We start from the raw sequence: 26,231 nt of genomic DNA, 5'->3' as shown, positions 1-26,231 counted from the left end.
CCTATATAGATGTGTGTACTTGCCTAGAATAGACAAGGTCAACAGCATTTATCTTTAGACTCCCTTATTGAGCATGCAAAACAGAAAGAAAAAGGGAAAGCCTCTCACCAGCTATACCTATGCATTAGGCCTGGGTAACAACGGAAAAAATTGTTTCTAAAATCGATTCGTTTTTTGGGGGTTTTTGTGTTTCGATTTTTAAAAGAATTCCAAAATTTTTCTGTAAAAAAGTTCGATAATTACGAAATTTCGTAATTCGTAAAATAATTACGAAACAATTACGAATCGATTCGTTAATGGCGGACGCGACCGCGCAATACGCTAAAAAACCTCCAAATAGTCTTCCCCAGAAGGACCTTTCTTACTGCCATGCAAGGTCCTGCATCTTGACATCATGACTGAAAAAGCAGAGTACAGAAAAGTTCCTTTTAAAAAAACTATAGCTCCCATATTGCCCAGACAGCCATAACGGCTAAGGGTGTTCTGGGAGTTGTATCCACCTCAAAAGGGAGCTTTGGTTCAAGGTCTCACAAAATAACCAAGGAAAATCCTTCTGAAGGTCATAGATGCAAAAAAGAAAAAGAAAAGAAATTGACATCTTGTGTGATCATTTAACAACAACAAAAAAGCAAAAGCATAGCCTTCTTTAAACTTGGCTTTGACTGAATTAAATAAGACAATTCTACGTCTCGAAGAGAAATCCCTCCAGTGTGCAGGTTCTGTCATAGCACTGAAAGGAAAATGCTGCCAGGCCAAGCTTTCCTACTAAGACTTCATGGTGCTGTTCTTCCATTGCTTATCTCTATTGACAAAAAAAGCCATGCCAAGGCAGACCTCAACAAAAAAGAGAACAATCTTTGCCCGCTTTTGCTTCCCTTGATCATGGATTACAAAGGAAAGCTTCTTTTTTTAATGGAAATGATACATATATCGGATAGACTTTTCTTTTGTGATTTGGAGGAAGCTTCCATCGGCTGAGGTCTCCATTGCCCTCATTGTGGCATTTTATAACAAAAATATTCATAATTGATATTTCAACAATCTCTGTAAGATCAACGGATAATGCCATTAACTTGATTCATTTTATATTTAATTTCGCCTTCATACTATTGTGAAACTTAAAGAGTAATTGTCCTCCCATTTGCAGCAATGTTATGTTCTATATTTGAGAGTTTACAATTCATTTGATATGTCCTCTATGGCTCTTGATCAGAAGCATTATTTCGTTCTGGTCATCTTTGTGTTGATCTTTCTTATCCCAGCCTTCCACACGTTCATTAGGATTTCTCAGAGAATCACTTATTGCTGTTTTAAAGACAATGAGACTCCAAAACCTCCCGTCAGTCTCATTTCATTTCTGAACTCTTCTGATAGTTATTGAATCTTTTTCATTTTGATGGCAATCCTATTATGTAGAATTCTCCTAAGCACTCCCTTCTCAATTCTTAAAACCTGAAAAAGAAGAAAACCTTGTTATTTGGGATGTAATGATGATCTAAGATTCTTCTCAAAGGAAGTAATTTTCTTCACATTTGGAAAGCCACACATTTTTAAAGGCTATTCAGGTTTTAGGAATTAGTTGATGAAAATTTCACACACACTTTTGTTTTGTGCAGAAAACTGGATTTCCTATTTATTTATCGTGTCAGGAGCAAACCGAACAGTTGTATTGCATTTAAAACAAACAAACAAAACACACAGTTTGCAAACTTGGTAGTTGATTAAATGTCCTTTGACCAGTACCTGGCCACTTGGAGTGCCTCTGATTTTACTATAAGAAGGTCCTCCATTGTGCATGTGGCAGGGCTCAGGTTGCAGTGCAGCAGGTGGTCTGTAGTTTGCTCTTCTCCACACTCGCATGTTGTGGATTCCACTTTGTAGCCCCATTTCTTAAGGTTGGCTCTGCATCTCGTGGTGCCAGAGCGCAGTCTGTTCAGTGCCTTCCAAGTCACCCAGTTTTTTATGTGCCCAGGAGGGAGTCTCTCATTTGGTATCAGCCATTGGTTGGGGTTCTGGGTTTTAGCCTGCCACTTTTGGACTCTCGCTTGCTGAGGCGTTCCAGCGAGTGTCTCTGTAGATCTTAGAAAACTATTTCTTGATTTAAGTCGTTGACGTGCTGGCTAATACCCAAACAGGGGGTGGGCTGGAGATGTCTCTGCCTTGGTCCTTTCACTATTGGCGGCTACTTCCCGGCGGATGTCAGGTGGTGCAATACTGGCTAAACAGTGTAATTTCTCCAGTAGTGTAGGGCGCAGACACCCCGTGATAATGCGGCATGTCTCATTAAGAGCCACATCCACTGTTTTAGTGTGGTGAGATGTGTTCCACACTGGGCATGCATACTCAGCAGCAGAGTAGCAGAGCGCAAGAGCAGATGTCTTCACTGTATTTGGTTGGGATCCCCAGGTTGTACCAGTCAGCTTTTGTATGATATTGTTTCTAGCACCCACTTTTTGCTTGATATTCAAGCAGTGCTTCTTGTAGGTCAGGGCACGGTCCAGAGTGACTCCAAGGTATTTGGGTGTACTGCAATGCTCCAGTGGGATTCCTTCCCAGGTCATCCTCAGAGCTCAGGATGCTTATCTGTTCTTAAGGTGAAAAGCACATCTCTGCATTTTAGATGGATTAGGGATCAGCTGGTTTTTCCTGTTATAGGCAGTAAGGGCTTCGGAGAGCTTCTGTTCAACCATCTCAAAGCTCCCTGCCTGAGTGACCAGAAACGACTGCATTTCCTGTACAGAAAATAATGTTTCTATGGAAATATGTCACTTTATATGTACAGAATGGTGTTTTCTATGCAAATCAGTTCTGTGACTTTTGCACAGACTACATCCCCAATTACAAAGGTTTCTATATAAGAAATAGAATACCATAGAGTTGTTCTGGAAGATCTAGCAAATGGCATCTCAGTAGGAACCATTAGGTGATTAAGCATGAATCTTGGTCAGCATCTAGTGGAAACACACAATTAATAGCTGTTTATTTCAATAATGGCTGTAGATTTTTTCCTGGTGTGTTATTACTTCTGTGGAATTTTGGAATGAACTCATATATTCTCTTTTTGGTTCCCTCATTGTAGAACATACAGTACCTGCTCCTGAAGAAGCAGCTGTCCACAGCCATCTCTAAGAATACGGCTGAAATCCTTGAATTAAAAAAAGAACTCAAAGACTGTCCAAAAAACATCAATGAACAAAGCTTGAAGGAAGAAATTGAAAATCTCTGGCTGGCACTAGAAATGGTCCATGAGGTTCTCCGAAAAGTAAGGCACTGCCAGCGTTTCTAGGCTCGCTATCATGATGTCAGGGCTTGGAAAAGTTACCTTTTTGAACTCCAGAATCCCCTTGCCATTGTGGGATTTGGAGTCCAAATAGTAACTTTTCCAAGCTTCTTTCTGACAATACTCTCCTCCTCATAATATGGAAGGTATATGAATACATTTGATCAAGGCATGGAGAGAACATTCTGTATTATTGGGATGTTGTAGGTTTTTTCGGGCTATATGGCCATGTTCTAGAGGCATTTCTCCTGACGTTTCGCCTGCATCTATGGCAAGCATCCTCAGAGGTAGTGAGGTCTGTTGGAACTAGGAAAAAGGGTTTATATATCTGTGGAATGACCAGGGTGAGACAAAGGACTCTTGTCTGCTGGAGCTAGGTGTGAATGTTTCAACTGACCACCTTGATTAGCATTTAATTGCCTGCCAGTGGTTGTTGGAGTGCCTCACCACCAGCTACTTTCAGTGAGACCATGAATTCTATGAACAGAAAGATGGAGTAGCGATGGGGAGCCCTCTCAGCCTGGTCATAGCTAATTTCTACATGGAACACTTTGAAAAACAAGCCCTGGAAACAGCCACAAAAAAGCCCACTATATGGTTCAGATATGTGGATGACACCTTCACCATTTGGAGCCATGGAGAAGAAGAACTCAACAGGTTCCTGGAACATCTCAACAGCATCTACATCTACCCAAACATCCAGTTCACCATGGAAAAAGAAAATGAAGGAAGTCTGCCTTTTCTAGATGTCCTAGTCATCTGTAAACCAGATCAATAATTGGGTCACACTGTTTACAGAAAACACACACACACGGATAGATATCTACATAAAAACTCCAACCATCACCCAAGTCAAAAAAAGAAGCACCATTAAAGCCTTGGCAGACCGTGCAAAAAGAATCTGCGAACACCACCTTCTCCAAGATGAACTGAACCACTTAAACTGGGCTCTACAGGCCAATGGATACTCCACCTCAGACATCAGAAGAGCTGCAAGGCCAAGAACAAGCCACGAGAGTAAAGGCGAAGATCCACCCAGAGGAAAAGTGTTCCTGCCATACATCAAGGGAACCACTGACCGCATAGGGAAGCTGATGAGGAAACACAACATACAAACTATCTACAGACCCACCAAGAAATTCAACAAATGCTTCGTTCGGCAAAGGACAAGAGGGATCCTCTCATTTCTTCAGGAGTCTACCATATACTATGCAGCTGCGGACAAGTCTACATAGGGACCACCAAACGCACCATTGGCCAAACACGAATCAAGGAACATGAAAGGTACTGCAGACTGATTCAACCAGAGAAGTCAGCCATAGCAGAGCACCTTAATAACCAACCTGGACACAGCATATTAGTTGAGAACACAGAAATGCTGGATCACTCCAACAACCACCATGTCAGACTACACAGAGAAGCCATTGAAATCCACAAGCATGTGGACAATTTCAGCAGAAAGGAGGAAACCATGAAAATGAACAGCACAACAACAGAGAGGAAACAAACAAGGACATCTAATCACCTCTCAACAAAAGATTGCTCCAGGCACTGGCAGGCAATTAAATGCTAATCAAGGTGGTCAGTTGAAACATTCACACCTAGCTCCAGCAGACAAGAGTCCTTTGTCTCACCCTGGTCATTCCACAGATATATAAACCCTTTTTCCTAGTTCCAACAGACCTCACTACCTCTGAGGATGCTTGCCATAGATGCAGGCAAAATGTCTGGAGAGAATGCCTCTATAACATGCCCATATAGCCCGAAAAAACCTACAACATCCCAGTGATTCTGGCCATGAAAGCCTTCGACAATACATTCTGTATTATTCATTCCCCACCAAAAGAAAAGACGATGGAGGTTTTTGACTTTTGAGAAATCAGAAACTAGAGCTGATGTGTTCTATCCAATGCAATTTTCTGAATCAGCACCAAACCAAACCAAACTGAATCTAAAGTTGACCAAAAACTGATTTGTAACCCTTTTGGTAATAATGTTGGAGAGTGGTCCCTGGTCAAAGGGATCCCTGGTCAAAGTGGTCCCTGGTCAAGTTGTCCCTGTTCAAAGAAAGAATGGGAACTACTGATCTAAGAGGTGATGCAAGTAGAATCCATTCATTCTCCCCCACATTTCTATTACTACCTTTTCCTTCTTAGAGGCAGACTTCATAAGGAGAAGTGGCAGTAGGGCCCCTTTTAAGGCCCTGATTCCACAATTCCAACATCTAAATCAAGTGGTCCCTGGTCAATAAAAGGTTGGGAACCACTGTTTAGGCAATAATGAATGCATCAAGATCTTTTAGGGAGATCATTTTGTGAAAGAGCTGTTCTATTTCGGTTGCTTTGGGTTCTCTCTCTCTCTTTTTAATTTTTTTTTTGTCACCCTTCAAGAACACCAAAATGGCTCCTTGTAACACAGTAGAACCTTTTATAATAAATGGTTTGCTTCCCTCCATCTCCTGCCTCCCATTTAGGATTTCTTTTAAAAAATGCATTGTACATAGAATCATAGAATCATAGAATCAAAGAGTTGGAAGAGACCTCATGGGCCATCCAGTCCAACCCCCTGCCAAGAAGCAGGAATATTGCATTCAAATCACCCCTGACAGATGGCCATCCAGCCTCTGTTTAAAAGCTTCCAAAGAAGGAGCCTCCACCACACTCCGGGGCAGAGAGTTCCACTGCTGAACGGCTCTCACAGTCAGGAAGTTCTTCCTAATGTTCAGATGGAATCTCCTCTCTTGTAGTTTGAAGCCATTGTTCCGCGTCCTAGTCTCCAAGGAAGCAGAAAACAAGCTTGCTCCCTCCTCCCTGTGGCTTCCTCTCACATATTTATACATGGCTATCATATCTCCTCTCAGCCTTCTCTTCTTCAGGCTAAACATGCCCAGTTCCCCAAGCCGCTCCTCATAGGGCTTGTTCTCCAGACCCTTGATCATTTTAGTCGCCCTCCTCTGGACACATTCCATTACTTGATAAAATGCCTCTGCAGATTCTCCTTCTAAGAAAACCAAGAAAAGTTATATGAACATAGATAAAAATTAGGCTGCTATAAATTAGCTGGTTTAGCTATAAAAGGTAGCCAGGAGAAACCCAATCGCTCTATGAAGCTGGTTGACCTTGGCTTGGCCTCTACTGTAAATGGTAATATTGCCCCTTTTTTTCTCCTTTGCAGAACTCAGACTTGGAGGAAGAAAATCTGCTCCTAAAGCAGGAGGAAAAGGAACTAACCAACAACATCTTCCAGATAGATGGTAAGGAGATGCGGCTTGTGGATTAATTAGCACTAATAATGAATGGAAGGATTTACAATGTCCTCCAGGTGATTCTATTATAAGCTTCCAACAGAAGTTAGTATAGAGTCACACTAAAGGATTAGCAAATTCCTAGTGAAACATCCTCTAGGAATTTGCTAATCCTACATTGTGACTCTATGCTAAATCTGTTGGAAGCTTATAATAATTTTCTAGGTCCCTCAGGATGAGTGTTGACTGCAAAGACAAGAGGTAGCTGAAAACAAAATCACTGAATTTCTATCCATCTAAAGTGGACAGTAGTGCCCTTCTGTAGCAATCCAAGAGTTAAAACATATAAAAAATGTTCCCCCTCATTTCCTCCCGCAAGATGAAGTTGTTGAGGATCATCTTCTCATGGAGCTGGACGAGGAGAGAGCCCGAAATCAACATCTGATGAAGCAGTTTCTGAGACTGGAGGAAAGCTATGAGAACTTAAAGGATGAAATGAACATGATAAAGGTAACGGGAAACTATTTTTTCCTTGATACTACACTGAGATATTTAGAAATCGCATTGTGTCTACTTGAATACTCTCTCTGACCGCATTCTGTAACTGCTTCCTGCTGTGGTTTAAGGTCACCAAGAGTTGGAAATGACTTTAAGGTCCGCAACAATAATAACTATTTAATTCCAAGCAATTTTCCATTAACGTAATAGATTTATATTTATATATTCCATTGTTTCACGCAGTTACAGATAATAATGCTTCCAGTTCAAGCTTCATTTCAAACATAAAACTTCTGTATGTCTTGAGGTTTGTCTTTCAAACTCCTCTCCCATATGTAATAGAAAGAAAGCATAACTACACCATAGGTGAGCACGTACACAAATATACACCAGCATTAACCTAGTAGATCTACAAAGCAGTAGCATCAGAAGTGGGATGCAAGGTGTGTAGACCATACTATGTCACACCATCGGCAGGGATGGAAGCATAATGACAGTATCTATACACTTTTGTGTAATGTTTCAGTATAGATTCATAGAATTATAGAGTTGGAAGCAACCTTGTGGGCCATGCAGTCCAATGCTCTGCCAAGAAGCAAGAAAATCACATTCAAAGCACCCCCAACAGATGGCCATCCAGCCTCTGTTTAAAAGCCTCCAAAGATGTAGCCTCCACCACACTCCAGGTCTACCATACAACAGTCTGAAGGTAAAACCAATTGCCAGGCTAAAGATAGATATTTTTGCAACCTGAGTGTCAGGTGCTAATAACCAGGATGAGTCTTTGCTGATATCCAGAAATCCTTTTGGTCAAAGCATATGAAAATAAAATATTATCTTTTTATAATGCTATTTCCTTCCTTTACATGGGTTATGGGATAGCTATTCAGCTTCTCCCCCTCTGAGAGAAGATATTTTGTTTACAAGACAAAGTCTGCTAACTTTTTAATTTATTTTGAGCAAGATTACGGCAGAGCTGAAGACTAAATTGCAAGTTTCCAGTATCTTCTGTTTCCAACGAGACTGGGACAAACCGATGGTTTGTTAGTGGGTTCACAGTACAGCTCTCTGAATCTAGCAGATCATTCTGTGTCCGGAGTGGTTTACTGAAAGGAGTTTCCTCTGCAGAATTTTAAGAAGCGAGGCCACAACAGTTATAGAAATGTACTGATCAGCGATCACTTTTCAAATATCATTTCTAATAAAGGCAAGAATTAGAGTCAGAAAATAAGAAACTGAAAAATGACCTTAAGATGCAGGCAGAAACATGGTAATGGGGGAAACGATTCTCCAGCGTGTCTCAGTGTATTTGTGTTCTTTTCACCATGTTACCACCTGCTACTGTTTTTGTATGGTTGGGCACACTGGTTTGTCGATAATTTTGAAGAGACCAGACCAGATCATTTCCTGAAACCTTTTTATATTTAGACCAAGGGCCACTGGAGGTTTGACCAAGGGCATGAGAGCCAAAGAGTATCCATCTTATCGAAGGTTTCATGGCTGGAATCACTGGGTTGCTGTGAGCTTTCTGGGCTGTATGGTCATGTTCCAGAAGCATTATCTCGTGACATTTCACTCAGATCTATGGCACGCATCCTCAGGATCCACAGCTGTTTCAATACTCTGCGATGTTTTGGTGCTAGATTCGTAAATACAGTAATTACTACATAACCTTACAGTTTATGTTGGATAAGCGAGACTCTACTGTATGAATATACAGGGTGGTTCCTTAAAAGGAAATGATAGGATCCTTGCATTAAATTATCAGTTTTCTTGCTAAACTGCGGTTCCAAGGAAGGTTAAACCAACATATCATTGAAGTAGACTAGCGTGGTGGAACATCCAAGCTCCTCTTAACTTTATTTTTAGGCTGCGTCCCATTGGACTCTTTTTGCTTCTTTTCTGTCTTGTTTTCCAGCCACTGAATTTACCTTGTAGCAAATGCAATTGTGTTTCAAAATGCTTTTGTAGATCAGAGCAAAGTGATGCATGACCCGTCTCGAGCATTAAGAAATGGAAATAGTTTATGAGACAAAACATTTCATGGGTGACTTTTTTTTTAAAAAGGAGTCTAACAACATGCAGATGAGTTGGCCGAACAGCAACAAACGTGCAGATACTGATGATGAACTAGAGGCCTATCACGAACTCCGTCAGAGCAACCGGTAAGCCCATCTTTGTTTATCCAGAATCAAAGATTAGATCAACTGAATTGAGACTTTTGTTTTGATCTTCTTTGCAATAACACTGGGAAACATCCCCAGATGCAACTAAGCAACAATGGCAGTAACCACTAACCATAAAGAGAATTCTATTACCTTATGTTACACAGTTGGATTGTGTTATAAATTGTTCTGTGTGTATTCTTGGTTGCAACTTTCTTGGGGGAAACTGGTATCAGGATGGTGTTTTACTTTTACACAAACATTAGTTTCTAGATCTCAAGGGCTGAAAACACCTTGGAGAGACCTTTCAGTGATATCTGACAGGAAGGTAACGGCATTCCATGTAGTCATGTAGTCATGCCGGCCACATGACCTTAGAGGAGTCTATGGACAACGGTGGCTCTTTGGCTTAGAAACAGAGATGAGCACCACTCCCCAGAGAAGGACACAAGTAGAATTGATGTCAAGGGGAAACCTTTACCTTTACTTTACCTTTTATTGATGTTTTGCATGTTTTTAATCTGTCCTGGTTTCAATATTTTGTAGGCTATCTTGAATCCCAGAACTAGGGGAAAATGAAATTCAATAGGAATACGAATAGTGTCAGGAGTGACCTTCTCTAGTTCTGACCACAATCTTGTAGGATTTATGAAACAGAATTGATACCAAAGCCAGAGAGGAATGTGACTTTCTGTATGATGACGTTTTGAGAGTGACGCACGTGAAGCATGTACTAAGCAGTTAGGGACATTTAATGGAAGTGCTGCCAACCCATTTCAATTGTGGCTGGAAAAATGTATTTAAAAAACGTTTCCAACAAACCACTATTTTTAGAATAGTGAAGTGACCCAAGATACATACATTTTGTTTTCTTGCACCCATTAGCCACATTGTAGCTAAATTTGTATCTTGGTTCTTTGCCAGAATTCTTCTTTTGATTATAGGTTTCCCACAGTGAGAGTTAATGCCCCAAATTTGTGCCATTTTCTTAAGAGAGATGTTCATATTCTTCTCATGAATACCGTCCCATCTATTTATCCAATGAAACACCAATAAAGATACTCGAGCGAGAGGTGTGAACAAGTAGAGAAAGATAAAATGGAGCGTTAATAAGATTCCTGCAAGCATGCCAGATAATCATTGATTTGACTTGTGTTATGGAACATCCCCCAAAACAGGACATTTGAGTTGGGTGATAGTCCTCAGGAATACCTCCTTGTTCTTCCCCTTTCTCATTTCTGATTCTCCTGTTCTTGTTCCTTCCTATCTGGTTCCATTTCTGTTTCACTTTCCTCTGTCCTTTCTTTCTAACAAGACTGAAAACAGGGATATCTGAATGAAGATGGAGAGCTCGGCTTGGCCTATAAGGCTCTAAAGCAAGTTGCCAGGTCAAACATGTTTACTTCTTTTACTTCTCATGTGGAACGGTGAAGTGAGTGTCACTGTCAAATATTCAAAAGTGGATTGCTTTGTCGTGCTTTTTGGCCCCAAGTCCAGCTTGCTGCTTTATATGAAGATGGGCTGGTCGGATAGGCTGCCATACAGCAAGAAACAAGAGTGTTGCTATGACAGTTGGGGTAACAATGGTTAGCTCGGTATTCAACTCTTAACTTGCACAGAGGTAGTCGTGTCATTTTGTCACGGGAAGAAGAAAAGAATCAAATGGTATCATAAACACTAGCACATTTTATTGGGTACTCAGTCTTCATTCATATGCAGTCCATTTCATCACAAATTTGGAATATTGGGTTGCGGTGAGTTTTCCAGACTGTATGGCCATGTTCCAGAAGCATTCTCTCTCCCATATCTATGGCAGGCATTCACAGTGGTTGTGAGGTCTGTTGGAAACTAGGCAAGTGGGAGGGAGGGAGGGAGGGAGAACTCTTGTCTGGTTGAGGCAAGTCCAAATGATGCAATTGGCCACCTTGTTTAGCATTTAATAGCCTTCTAGCTTCAAAGCCTGGCTGGTTTCTGCCTGTGGGGTCCTTTCTTGGGAATTGTTTGCTGGCCCTGATTGGTTCTTGTCTGAGATTCCCCTGTTTGTGAGTGTTGCTCTTCATTTTCTGTCCTGATTTCAGAGTTTTTTTTAATACTGGTAGCCAGATATTCTTCATTTTCATGGTTTCCTCCTTTCTGTTGAAATTGTCCACATGCTTGTGGTTTTCAATGGCTTCTCTGTGTAGTCTGACGTGGTAGTTGTTAGAGAGGTCCAGCATTTCTGTTTTCTCAAATAATATGCTATATCTAGGTTGGCTCATCAGGTGCTCTGCTATGGCTGACTTCCCTGGTTGAATTAGTCTGCAGTGTCTTTCATGTTCCTTGATTTGGCTTTGGGTGCTGTGTTTGATGCTTCACAGCTGCATGGTATATGGTAGACTCCTGCAGCAGTGGCCCTTGCAACTTCAAAGACTGGCTGATTCCTGCCTGGGGGAATCCTTTGTTGGAAGATGTTAGCTGTTGTTCCAGTGTTGTTTAAATTCTTGGCAATCAGTAGTTGGATGGCACAGACATTTGAGATGGGACATATATAGTAAGATTTTAAAAGGCTGCATCTCTATTCAAGCGACAGAAGAAAGAGTCTATGGATGACATCTAGTTGACCTGAATTGAAGTTGGTTTTCTGTCAGTGCAGGCTCCAAACTTGAGATCATTCATGCTTTTGAAGTCTCCCTGTGATGTTACTGGACTTTGGTGGATCTAATTAACCAACAGAGGAAGTGGCTATTAGTGGTTTGGAGTGGCCATTTTACTTTCCCACAAGGGACAAAATGACATCTAGTCTGGAAAAATAGGATGCACATTAGCTGGGACCAGGACAACTTACTAAGGATTCTGGATGCTGATTCTGGGTGTGTTTTGTTGGCCAGTTCTTCTCCTAGTAAAAGATATAAAGAGATTTTTACATGTTCTTCAGAGGCAATGCCCTATATTTTGTGATCACTGGGCTTGCCATAGGAACAGCATTACAAACCCTAAACAATAAATTTGCTATCAGATCAACTGGGGTTTTTCCTCATGTGCTTTTTCCTTTGGTCCCATATTTCAATAGCAAAAGGCTCTAAAAGAGCCTGACTTAAAATTAAATTTGAGTTTTATGCAATAATAGTTTCTCCACCCCTGAAAACATGTGTCCAGAGTACAGCATAGGTTTTAGATTTCCAGAATTTCCGAGCAACCTTGCAAAAAGCACCAAGTGTTTTCTATATAACTACATAGGTAGACTGTCAGGAAGGGATAGGGGCATGTATGTGAATGCACATATGTGCAAAATAAATAAATCCCAATGTAATAGACAAACAGTTTTTTGCACTAGGATGAAAAAATATATTTTAATATTTCTGATCTGAATTTCCCTTCTATGTGACCTACAAAAGTACCTTTGGGTAAACTGTTACTGAGAACTTGGGATATTGAGTTTAAAACGACTTCATTAATGTTGTCCATTGAAAAAGAAAAAAAATGCTTTGAATTTCATTAATCGCATTAATTGTAAATTACTGCATTCATTAAATCATTGGTTTATAAAGAGATTATGGAATTTATAGGGAACAGCATGAATCCTCGTTACACTTTTTGTTATTGGTTCCTTCCTGTTTGTAGTTGCTAAATTTAAATAATCGAAGAATATGAGAATTTGAAAGGAACCACAAGAGACATATATTTCACTCGGCCTCCATCATGCAGGAATATACTACTAAAGTGCATCCAAAATATGCCCATCTAACCTCTATCTAAAGACCTTCAAAGATGGGAAGCCCACCACTAAGATGATCCATTCCACTGTTTAACAGCTCTGACAGTAAAGCAGTTCTTCCTAGTGTTCAGGGAAATCCTCTTTCTTGTATTTTAAATCCATTGACTTGTGTTCTGGTTTCTGAAGCACCAGAAAACAAGTTGCCCTTCCCTTATGTTGGTTGTTGACTTTGTATGCTGTTTGCCTTTGTTGTGGAGAGAACAAAATTAAGTATCACGTAACAAGTGAGATTTCATTAATTAGTCCCAAACGCTAGTTGAGTGCTGCTAACCAGGCAACCCATCTTCCATCCCTAATCTTAATGGGTGGATGGATGCATCATGTCTGATTATTTTGAACCAAAATCCAAAAGTTTTTTTAACAACATCTTCTGTCCTTCAATAGTTCACATGATGGGCACAGAGATGTTCAATGAGAATTTTGCTGGGGGGGGGGGGGTGGTATGCTGTCCAGTCTTCCTTCAAACTCTCTCCCTTTGTGTTTTTCAAAAGGGCAGTAATACAACCTGCATCACAGAACTCCAATTCCCCCAATTTCCCCAATTTCCTTCCCACCAGGCTTCTTCTAGCAGAGCTACAGCAACTGAGGAGACAGAATAAAGAACATCTGAAAACACAGAAAGAAAAAATAGAAGCTCTGAGGGCACAAGTGGATAAACAGCAGGAAGCCCTTAACCAGATCCACCAGCTAACACCAGAAGCCCAAGTGGGATTTGGCATACAGCAGGAAATCTCACGGCTGACCATGGTATGGATAGTTAACAGAATACCTATGGTTTGCTACAGAAGGTGGTAGTTGTGAAATAATTGTTCATCTATTTACTTGAAGGACTTTTACTCTATCTATCAATCACACAAAGATTTTTGAGTCATTGACAAAGATCAATATTTAGATAATCCCTGTTCTTAGGGTTACAATCCTACATAGGCTTCACAGATTGAAGGCTTGGATGATAAAGTCCTTTTAATGACCAGTTGGCTTGGAAGAGGTAGGAAGATGTGATGGGAGAAAATATTATGTTGTGGAGACTGCAGAACCCCACCTTGGCTGTAAATGCATCTGTTATCTATTTATCTATGAAAGTATGTATATATGTTTGTACCTCAAAGGCTCCTACATGGCTTGATGGATCTGGACCAAACTTGGTACACATCACCCTTCAGTGTCCAATTTAAAATGTTGGTTGGGTTTAAATTAAAAAGTCTAACCCTTTTGTTATATAGCCTTTGTTTGTTAAACAAATTGCATTGGCAGCCCGTGAACCTCACCATGCAGCACCTGGATACAACCACAAGAAGGCAGTGTATAGATAGAAAGGTTACCTCAGAGGGAGATATGACAAGTGGAAGAGCGCCAGGGCATCATCAGAGAGGCAGTGGAGGAGCCCCACTCAGAGAGCCTACCCACAGATAAGGAGTCTCTTTAGAGGGTCAGAGTTGTCATGGATATATTCCAATGGAGACCCTCTCACATGGTCAGGAAAAGATGGACGTAAGCCGGAGAAAGGAGATAGGAGGCAGGTAGGTGGCCCCTCTGAAATGGAGAGGGTGGATTTGTAGAAGAGGCAAGGCAATAGCTGCCTCTGAAGGGAAGGAAGAAGTCATACCTAGGCAACACTGGGTATATATGGTAGTACAATGTCCCTACTTACAGGTTTTCCAAGAAACAAGTAATTACTCCTTCAATTTTTGGCTTTGAAATATGAGCCAATATCTGAGTTATGAGCTCCCTGGGCTGCCTTCACAAAGCACTCCAGAGAGACCTAAAAGAGTCCTCCTCACAGGAGGAGGAGAAGGAAGACAGAACAGAAAGAAGGAAAGGAGGAGGAGGAGGAGGAGGAGGAAGGTAGGGAGGGAAGCCACTCAGACAGCACCACCATGCAACCTATGCTTCACACCTTTGGAGCTACTCCCAGCTCGCCAACAATGAGTGGAGCCGGGACAGAACGGGGGGGGGGGGGGGGGGGAGGGAGCAAGGTAGAGTGGTCTCTTTCACCTCTGCCAGCATCTTCTCTGATCTTGAAGATAAATAACTTAATAAAAATGGTGTGGTTTTGGGGGGCTGGAACGGATTTATATCATTTCAATTTGTTTCAACTTGGAATTTTGGTTTTGACATATGAGCAAATTGAGCCTCTCTGAGCCTGTAAACACCTTTAGTAAACACCTTTACTAAACACCTTTACTAAAGTAAGAACTTTAGTAAAGGTGTTTTCTTCCTGCCCCACTAACTTTTCAGGCTTATTTGGTGGGAATATGAGAAAGATGCTTCTTGGAGATAGATTTTGGAACTTCCTCCCTAGAGAAGCTAAGATGGTTTACTTGCCTTCCACTGCTATGTTAACACACTGCTACATAATCATTGCCTGGAATGGGTTTTTACAGTATACAGTTTTGTTGTAGATAGATAGATAGATAGATAGATAGATAGATAGATAGATAGATAGATAATTTTAACAATATTATATTGTATTGTAACTATATTTTAAGTTTTGTATCAATGACACAAAAGTGTTTTATTGTATTTGCCTTTTAATAATAATAACAACAACAACAACAACAACAACAACTACTTTATTTTTAAATACACGCCTCCATCTCCCCGAAGGGACTTGGGGCTGCTTACATGGAAATGTGGAGGCCGTGACAGACTTTGTATTTCTAGGTGCAAAGATTATTGCAGATGCAGACTGTGGCCAGGAAATCAGGAGACGCTTACTTCTTGGAAGGAGAGCAATGTCCAATCTCGATAAAATAGTAAAGAGCAGAGACATCACGCTGGCAACAAAGATCCGCATAGTCAAAGCCATGGTATTTCCTGTAGTAACCTACAGATGTGAGAGCTGGACCTTAGGGAAGGCTGAGCGAAGGAAGATAGATGCTTTTGAGCTGTGCTGTTGAAGGAAAGTGCTGAGAGTGCCTTAGACTGCGAGAAGATCCAACCAGTCCATCCTCCAGGAAATAAAGCCCGGCTGCTCGCTGGAGGGAAGGATACTAGAGACAAAGTTGAAGTACTTTGGCCACATCATGAGAATAGAAGACAATTATGCTGGGGAAAGTAGAAGGTAAAAGGAAGAGGGGCCGACAAAGGGCAAGATGGATGGATGGCATCCTTGAAGTGACTGGACTGACCTTGAAGGAGCTGGGGGTGGTGACGCCCGAGGGAGCTCTGGCGTGGGCTGGTCCATGAGGTCACGAAGAGTCAGAGACGACTGAACGAATGAACAACAACACATGGAGATGAGCCCAGACAAACACAGATTAAAACGCAATGCAATAAAATAAAAATATGAAATAAACACATCATAGTAACATAATACAACATCATAAAACAATCCATAGCCTGAACAGGAATAAATACTGAACTTGGAGGACTAGAAACTTGAGCAATAGTTTCAGGACAGGGGTTGGTGGAGAAAAAATATTGGGTTGTGTCATGTTACCTCTCGCCGCCTTGAGTCCTTGAGAAAAGTGGGATACAAATAAAGTAAACCAATAAATAAAAATAGATAGAATCAATGTTAGTATAATATCACACACCAAACATTTTATTAATTTTATTCATTTCTTTGCCTAGAGAGTCTGAATTATGAAGAAGCTATATAAATGTGTCCAGTAAGAAATTAAATAAGCAGTTTGTCTATAAAGAGAGAGAGAGTCTAAATACCCTAAAGGCACCAGATCCTGTGTCAACTTTGAAACTAGATAGGGTCGGCCATCTTGTTTCTGTTAACAATACGTTCTGTCCTTACTATTTCCTTTTGTATTTTCATAAAGTCAGTAATACAACCTACACCACAAAGTCCATGGCAACCAATAGTACATACCCAAATCTATATTTCATAAGAGAAAACTGACAAAACCATATCTGAGTTTTTCTGGTCTAAAAAAGCCCTACGAAATTAATGGGGTTGCCATAAGACGACAGGCAACTTGAAGGCACATACAGAGAGAGACATTCTGAACCACGTCCTATTGGTCCCATATTATTTACCCTTTTTCCCACTCTCCAAGGTCTTAGGTAGACATCTTTGCCATTCTTTTTCTTTTTAAATTGGAATTGGGTTTGCTACATGTAAGCATGGGGGAAGAATACATTTGATGGAACAGGAGTCCTGAAGAGTACAAGTTTGTCTTAAGCTGGTGAAGTTGAGTCGCCCGCTGCTTATACTTCTGTTCTACTGTGGCATCTTATTAGAAGGACTTTATCACGTTCAAACAGATGTGTCACAACAACCCTATAATTTCAGTTTATTGCAGCTGTCTCCATGGTCTTGCATCAGCATTGTGCTTTATAAAAATGACCATCACATTTTTTTATATATGAACATCCATAGTCAGCAAAGGACTCTGGCACGGTTGGGATTCGTGTGTGCCAAACGTTGACCAGGATTCTTCAAATGGAAGAGCCATGACTCTTTCCTGATTTTCTACTTTCTAGCACTTTTCCTGTCTCTCATATATTATAGCTTCCAATTTTTTGAAAGGAATCTAGTGATCACCCCATAGCTCTGGGGCAACATTAGTCTTTTGGCTATCACAATGAACTTTTTCTTACTATTGTATTGTGGGGTTGCTTAAAGCAAAACATTTTGTGTTTTTTGTGGTGTTGGCAAAGTGCATGTATTTCATGCATACTTTGTTCCATAACCCAAGCAAAGCACTTTATAATGACACTGTTCCTTCCTCCCCCCACCCCCATGATCTCAAGGAGCTCCTAGAAGACTTAGAATACAATGAAAGGAAGCTGAACAACCAGCTCAGAATTTGCAAGGAGAACATCCAAGATTATGAAGATAAGTCTAATTTTGTACATGTCAGTGAAGCACCACGATGTTCTACGGGACTTAACTTCACACCTATGAGTTGCAGAACAGGTAAACCCAAACTTTGAAATGAAATATTTGTACTCATGTCAGGACCCCCTCCCCCACCAAATTTACCTCACACCATGCCTTCTGAATGTAGTTCTGCAGCTTTTTGTGTCCATTGAGTGCAAGTAGTATATACAGCTCTCTAGACAAAAGTGCATGCCATTATCCCTGCACTTATGCCTGGATGGATGATGGAGTACTGCCCATCAAGGTGTTGTTTCAAATGATCTCCCAATTAGCATGACATGGTGCTGCATTGACCGAAGAGTTACAATGAGTGATCTACTTACAGGCCTTCTTCAACTTTTTCCATTTGCAATCCCTTTCAGCTGAAAAATTTTCACATGACCCCAAATATATAGTTATATAAAATAAGCATAAAAATCAAACATTTACTGAAAAGAAACCACCATTAATTTTGCTGCTCTTCCTTTTTTTTTAAAGTACAGCTGAAGCATTTTCTGCAGAGCCCACTGTAAACACTACATGTTGCTAACAGATGTGTGGCATTCAGAAACCTTTTACTCTTGCCAAATTTTTCGTGACTCCAACATTGCACTAAGCGGACCCCATTTGGGACCCACAGGTTGGGAAGCACTGCTCTAGTGCACCCACCTTTAGTAACATCATGCCCCCCAAATTTGCACTTCTGGGAGGTCGGGGGTGGGGGAGGTCACCCAACACCACACCAACAAATAGGAGACAAGTGAAAGCCAAGTGATGCTGCAGTGAGTTTGATAGTCCAGAGGAGTAGAGCTCTCTTCTGCAGACCTGTATAGCAACCTGCCAAATTGCATTTGTAGTGCCGTGAGACTCCCTCCTCCCCAAAGTTCTGATGTGAGACTCCATCAGATCTCATCCTAAGTCTTGTGATGGTGAAGCCATTATGAAACTTACTTAGGCCCAGATCTGAAGCCATGAAAGCCGTGATGGCTTTGGTGCAGCAATGGTGTGTATGGGAATAATATATTTGGAACACAGGTATCTATAACTAAAATACACAACGTATTATGTTATTGTTATTTTTTAAACATCAGCTGTGTTATTGTCCAACAGGTTTATTACTTACTAGCTGTACCCTGCCACGCATTGCTGTGGCCTATAGTAAATCTTTTCAAAGTAGAGGTAGATATCTGGAGTATTATGATAGAGAGGTACCTACCTATTCCTTCCCCCTTTTTCTCCCCCTTTCTCTCCTTTCTTCCTTCTCTACCTTTTTTTTTCTTTCTTTCTTTCTTTCTTTCTTTCTTTCTTTCTTTCTTTCTTTCTTTCCTTCTTTCGCTCCTTGGTTTCATCCTTCTCTCTTTCCTTCATTCCCTCCCCCTTTCTTCCTTTGCCTCCTTTCTTCCCTCCATGTTTCCTTCCTTTTTTCATTTTTCATTTCCTTTTCTCCTTCCTTCTTTACCTCTTTCCTGCCTTTCCTTCCTTTTATTTTTCTTTCCTTTCTACTTTCTCTTCTTCCTTCCTTCGGTACCTCTTTCCTTCCTTTTCTGTCCTTCTCTCCTTCCATCCTTCTCTTCCTCTTTCCTTCTTCCTTTTTTTCTTTTCCTTCCCTTTCTCTCTCTTCCTTCTCTGCCTCTTTCCTTCCTTCCTTCCTTCCTTCCTTCCTTCCTTCCTTCCTTCCTTCCTTCCTTCCTGTGGTTTTTATTTCCATTCTTCCTTTTGTCTGTCCTTCTTTCCCCCCTCTTTCTCTTTCTTTCTCTTCTTCCTTTGGAAGGGGGGGTGTCTTACTGGAGGGGGGTCGGAGGAGGGAAGGATTGAGGGAGAGAAGGGGTGGGGGTGGCGAACGAAGGGAGTTTGTCTTACCGGAGGGGGGTGGGAGGAGGGAAGGATTGAGGGAGAGAAGGGGTGGGGGTGGTGAAGGAAGGGGGCGTGTCTTACCAGAGGGGGGTGGGAGGAGGGAAGGATTGAGGGAGAGAAGGTGTGGGGGTGGCGAAGGAAGGGGGCATGTCTTACTGGAGGGGGGTGGGAGGAGGGAAGGATTGAGGGAGAGAAGGGGTGGGGGTGGTGAAGGAAGGGGGCGTGTCTTACCGGGAATCGACATGGTGGGGCTTGGAGTGGGCGGGGCTTCGGCGGGGGAAGATGAAGGAGGGGGAGGAGGGATGGTTTTGACAGGGCGGGCTTGGAGGCGGCATGGGAGGGGTAAGATGAAGAAGGATGGGGGCGTGGAGGATGGGGGCGTGGCTTGCGCGGAGGGAGCGTTGGCCGGCAGGCCATGTGCGCATGCCAGGGAACTTGCGGCTGGGTGCCATTGCGCATGCTCAGTTGTTTTGTTGTTTTGTGAGTGTGTTGTTGTGTTGTTTTTCATTTTGATTCGATTTGTTTGTACCTTGTGGGTTGTGGTATGTGTATGGGAATTTTGGTTAATTTTTGTTGGGGTTTTTTTGAGTTTTGCTGTCCTGTTCGACGCCCCTTTCAGATTTATATATATAGATATACACAATATAAAGGTACAACTTGTCTCTATCATGAATCCGTATTCATATAGATTTCAAATGGGAGACATCCATCCCCTCTAAATAAACACAATAGTCCAATATGTTGACAGAATATGTCTGATGATTTAAAAAGTCAGTTATAGGTTTTTTGAAGGACTATTTGTGGCATCCGAGGTAGTGGTTGTGTCAGAGAAGAATTCTACACGGTGACCAAGGTTACTACAAGGTATCCGGGTAGTATTCTTTGTTTTGGTGTTTGTGGTAGGAACACTTTCTTCAGGTAATTGATTCTTCTTAGAATTCTAGTAGGAGATAAGTCTCTGACACTACATTTACATGTATAAAAAGAGCAACGACATACATAAAATAGATATGCCATAGCACCCCTATTATTGCATTATATTAACATTAAATCAATACATAACTAATGCAGGATTGTCAAAATAATGTTCATATGACTTACATTTCATTAGGTAATCACTGGCTCTGCTGCAAGATATTCTATTGCGAGCCATTGCTCATAATCCTGGTGGACCTTAAATACATGTTACAAGTAGCAAGTGAAATCAAGTTTGTTGTTAAAGCCCCGAGAGTTTGAAATTTAAAAATCCAGGAAACTTCCCTTTGGAGAAGTAGTTTCTTCATATATGAATGAGGTTTGGTGTGTAATTTTTCCAAAGCACAGAATTTGAAACTATGACTTGAATGTGTTTTCTCCCTAAAGTGTATGTATAAGGTGGAGTCAGTATTTCCTTTCTTAATCCAAGAGCAGTGTTCATACATTCTAGTTTTTAGGGCCCTGGTTGTCATACCAATGTATAGTAGGTTGCAGGGACAATGAATTACATATATGAAGAGCATGTTATGTGATCCTATAGGGAGACTGTGATACAGTATTACGAGTTGGATATGTGAAATACTTTGTGTTTAACATTTGGCTACAGCAGTCACAGTGTCTGCATGCAAAGTTCCCCTTAATTGTTTCTTGGATGTCTGTCTTTGATGTTATAAAATCTGAATGAATCATGATGTCCCGCAAATTTCTGGATCCCTTGTGGGCTATGATGGGTACTGTTTGGCAACCTGGAATGTCCTGTACTAAATGCCACTCTTTGGCTAGGATTTTATGTATGTTGGAGGTATGTGGTGTTAATGTTAGGAGCCAGAGAATTCAGTTTTTCTGTTTTTTGGGGTGTCCTTTTAATAACTCACTCCTGCTTATTCATTGTGTCTTTCTAATGGCTGTATCTAATATCTTTTCTGGGTACCCTGTCTCCTTGAGTTGATTTTTAAAGGTACAAGCTACTGTATCAAAGTCTTTTTGATCGCTGGAGTTGCGCTTGAGTCTCCAAAGTTGTGAGTAGGGTAAGTTAGACTTTAGGGAGTGATGATGAAAGCTGTTGTAATGTAGAACTGAGTTTTTGTGGGTTTAGTGTAGTTGCTAACATGTAATTTCCCTTTTTCACGTCTAAGAAATTAATCTTATTTTGATTGATTGTGCTTGTGAATTTGATGTGATTATGTATAGAACTGACCCATATATTGAATTGAGCAGCTGCTGTATCCGACTTGAAAACTGTGAATATATTGTCTATGAATCTACCACAGTACACCATATCTGGCAGAAACTGATTTTGGTTATGATTGGAAATAAATTCAGAGGAGGGGGAAGTCCACATGATAAAGAGGCTGCTGGCTTGAGCTCAGAAGGGAAAGAAATACGGCTTCTCCATTGTCCGTATTGCCTCTACTTCCTCCACTCCCTACTGTTGACCCGCAACTGTAGTAACACTGGCTCTTTTGAAGGCTTGAAAACAGCCAGGGAGAGGAAGGTTAAGAAGGGTGGGATAAAAAGAGCTAAAGATTACTCCTGTGTCCAAAAAGAAACTTAGACTTGTATACATCTAGCAGGATGCCACTCTTCATGTTTTAGAACAATAACATTATGCAACAAAATTTGAAAAAAATGTTTTCCTGGTTAGAAAGTGTTCTTTCTGCAAGTTGCAGTCCAACCTATTGAGCTACCACAGCCCCATCTAGTAATTTCTTCTGGTCCATGGCTTTCACGTGTTTGTTCAAAATATCCCAAAAGCAAAGTTTGATGTTAAAATATTACTTAAGGGACATTGTTTTCCTACACCATTGTAGATATACCGCTATGTAACAAAATTTGGAGAAGAAAATTGTGTTCCTGATTTGAAAGTACCATTCCTATTTAATTGTGTGGCCCTTACTTTGAAAGTAGTTGTTCTACTCCAGAAACTTTGTTTTTGTGGCTGTCACAAACTATGTTGAATTGGTTGAGACTCAATGAGATCTTCATTGAAAAACGATAGCAAAATGTGCTGTGGTTTTTGAAGTTTTAATACATTTTCCAATGTTTTTATGATAGAACCAATTAGGAAATGACATTTATAACCCAGGAACAAAGTGTAATCGAATATATTTAAGCAATCTTGATCTGAGAGAACAAGTTATTGAACTTTTACCCTAGAATAACATAGCCATGCCTCACAAAACTAAACAAGTAAAATAGAAAATGTGAGGCAGGTGTATTTTAAAAGGTTAGCTTTGAACAGGAGAGTTAAATAAATTAGAGAAAAGAAAAGTTCTTCTGTTTTGGCATAAACACTCTGATTACTGCAAGCAAAACTATCATTTTTTTAATCAGCATTTTTTTATTTTGCTATTGCTGAAGTTTATGTTGGAGATGCACATAGCTCTAAAGCAGTGTTTCTCAACCTTCCTAATGTCATGACCCCTTAATACAGTTCCTCATGCTGTGGTGACCTCCAACCATAACATTATTTTCGTTGCTGCGTCATAACTTGTAAGCCTCTCTGAGTCCCCTTCGGGGTGAGAAGGGCAGCATATAAATGTCGTAAATCAATCAATAAATCAATAATAACTGTAATTTTACTACTGTTATGCATCATAATGTAAATGTATGATGTGCAGGATGTATTTTAATTCACTGGACCACATTTGGCACAAATGCTCAATACGCCCACATTTGAATGCTGGTGGGGTGGGGTGGGGATTAATTTTGGCATTTGAGAGTTGTAGTTGCTGGGATTTATAGTTGACCTACAATCAAAGAGCATTCTGAACTCCACCAACGATGAAATTGAACCAAACTTGGTACACAGAACTCCCATGACCAACAGGAAATACTGGAAGGGTTCAGTGGGAATTGGCCTTGAGTTTTGGAATTGTAGTTCATCTCCATCCAGGAGAGCACTGTGGACTCAAACAATGATGGATCTGGACCAAATTTGACACAAATACTCAATATGCCCAAATGTGAACACTGGTGGAGTTTGAGGAAAACAGACCTTGACATTTGGGAGTTGTAGTTGCTGGGATTTATAGTTCACCTACAATCAAAGAGCATTCTGCACCCCACCAATAATATAATTGGGCCAAACCTCCCACACAGAACCCCCATGCCTTGTCCTTCCAACCTCGCACACTCTCCCTCGCCCACACATGCGCGCCACACTGCCATGAGCCAAGCACGCTTGCTCTCCCCTCTCTCTCCACATGTAGTCTCAGAAACAGCCCTCCCCTGGACTGAGAGGCGGGCCAATCACAGCGGAGAAGGGCTTTTGGTGGGAGGATTTGCTGCCTGTTTCCAAAAAGGAAGAGAAGGACAGGAGGAGAGAACTTTTCTGCCAAAGGGTTCCTAAGACCATCAGAAATATATGTTTTCTGGTGGTCTTTGGTGACCCTTTTGAAACTCTCTCTCAACCCCTCCCCGGAGTCCTGATCCCCAGTTGAAAAACACTGCTCTAGAGCTTTCCAAATATTTCATGACACAGTCACTTAGCAAGCCAGAGGTTAACTCAACCCCTTCTAACAGATAGACACTTACATAGATTGTAATCACAAAATTTATGGGGATACAATGTATCTCATGAAGACCTTCCATTTATATTTTTAAATGATATGGTTTATTTTACATAGACTCAGAGGTTTTTGTTACGTTTGTGTAACACACCACACACTGCAGTTGACCCATGAACTTGTCACAACTCAGTTTGGAAAGCTCTACTGTCGAGAGTTGGAGAAACTTTGTTGTATTACAGTGGGATTTTAATTTTTCAAAATATCTTATGGTACTCTGAGGTCAAAAAGAGGGGAAAACATAAAGCAAGGGTTCCAAATGATTTAGTAATGGTCTTGGAAGGGTTTACTTCACTCGATAGGCATAGAAGCCTATAACTAAAAGTTACAGATAGACTGAAAACCACTTATCTCTACAAGATCAGGTTTGTGGCTGAACCGTGACACATCTGTGTGAACCAGGCCCATTCCCTGGGATACTCTTGAACGTGTGGCTAGCCTTTTTCTAGGTGTCAGGACTATTCATCTGCACTATAGATTGCTATTGTGAGTCAATGGGTGGTGGGTGTTGTGTCTTGCGATGAGAATGTGTCAAACAAAAAAAATCCCAGAAAGTGGTTTCTGCTCAAGCTTACAAAATTGGTTTTCAGAGAAACAATTGCTTTCAAAAATTCATACTTTGTACTTTTTGCAACTATAATTTTCACTGACCTACTGCTATGCATCAGTTACTATTTCTAAAAAGTGGTTTTGTTTTTAAAACAGACACTGCTGAAGAATCTGGTTCTTCTGAATCTGCTGCTATATGGAACGGATTTGACAATCTTCCTTCCTGTGAATATGTGACGACTATTTTTGAAAGCAGTTTATAATGTGAAGGTTAAATGGAAAAAGAAAGATTTAAATGCGGATGGACCATTATTCCACTTTCCGTAATGGCAAAAGGACCTCCATGTTTGAAGTGGAAAGAGTTCTGTAAATGTAAAGTGACATATATTTAAATGCCTGTTAATGAGCATTTAATAGTACTAGGATAGTAGCGTTAAAATACATTGGTAAGACTGACGGATCGAAAATTTAAAAATTGGATATTTCCCTTTAAGAGGCAAACATGGTTTGGTCATCGGTGGACCTCAAGTGTTTGAAGTATGAAACTCATTTATTCTAATAGTAGATTGATAGTTTATTTAATTGCCATTTGTTGAAAAGGGGTTGCCTTTTAATATTTAGTTCTGATAAATGAATGGTTTAAAGTGTTAGGGTTAAAAGTGTTAGATTATACATTGTACAAAAGAATCCAAACCCAAAAGACGGGTTTTGGTGGTGGTAGCAATGACAAAGAGGTTTGTAATTTGGAAAAGAAAGATTTAAATGCGGATGGACCATTATTCCACTTTCCGTAATGGCAAAAGGACCTCCATGTTTGAAATGGAAAGACATCGGTAAATGTAAAGTGACATATATTTAAATGCCTGTTAATGAGCATTTAATAGTACTAGGATAGTAGCGTTAAAATACATTGGTAAGACTGACGGATCGAAAATTTAAAAATTGGATGTTTCCCTTTAAGAGGCAAACATGGTTTGGTCATCGGTGGACCTCAAGTGTTTGAAGTATGAAACTCATTTTAAAAGTGTTGCCTTTTAATTTTTATGTTTGATAAATGAATTGTTTCAAGTGTTAGGGTTAAAAGTGTTAGATTATACATTGCACAAAAGAATCCAAACCCAAAAGACGGGTTTTGGTGGTGGTAGCAATGACAGTGAGGTTTGTAATTTGGAAAAGAAAGATTTAAATGCGGATGGACCATTTTTCCACTTTCCATAATGGCAAAAGGACCTCCATGTTTGAAATGGAAAGAGTTCTGTAAATGTAAAGTGACATATATTTAAATGCCCGTTAATGAGCATTTAATAGTACTAGGATAGTAGCGTTAAAATACATTGGTAACACTGACAAATAGAAAATTTAAAAATTGGATGTTTCCCTTTAAGAGGCAAACATGGTTTGGTCATTGGTGGACCTCAAGTGTTTGAAGTATGAAACTCATTTATTCTAATAGTAGATTGATAGTTTATTTAATTGCCATTTGTTGAAAAGGGGTTGCCTTTTAATATTTAGTTCTGATAAATG

The 26,231-nt window shown here is 40.5% G+C and overlaps 1 protein-coding gene and 1 pseudogene across 1 annotated transcript; one reads left to right on the top strand and one right to left on the bottom strand.

Moving 5' to 3' along the window:
• Positions 1 to 309: 309 nt before the first annotated feature.
• LOC137097177 (protein FAM118A-like) overlaps positions 310 to 26,231 on the bottom strand; it is a 49,230-nt pseudogene continuing 23,308 nt past the window's right edge.
• LOC137097178 (unconventional myosin-Vb-like) lies at positions 6,767 to 26,016 on the top strand. The gene is made up of 5 exons (XM_067468917.1): positions 6,767 to 7,034; positions 9,090 to 9,187; positions 13,499 to 13,688; positions 17,652 to 17,817; positions 24,864 to 26,016. Exons 1-5 carry the CDS (start codon positions 6,930 to 6,932, stop codon positions 24,968 to 24,970), a joined length of 666 nt encoding a protein of 221 aa, XP_067325018.1. The 5' UTR covers positions 6,767 to 6,929; the 3' UTR covers positions 24,971 to 26,016.

Source organism: Anolis sagrei, chromosome 5, assembly GCF_037176765.1.
Source record: "Anolis sagrei isolate rAnoSag1 chromosome 5, rAnoSag1.mat, whole genome shotgun sequence".
NCBI lineage: Eukaryota > Metazoa > Chordata > Lepidosauria > Squamata > Dactyloidae > Anolis > Anolis sagrei.
Note: the sequence above shows the minus strand (reverse complement) of the source record. Positions and strands in the feature narration are given on the sequence as shown.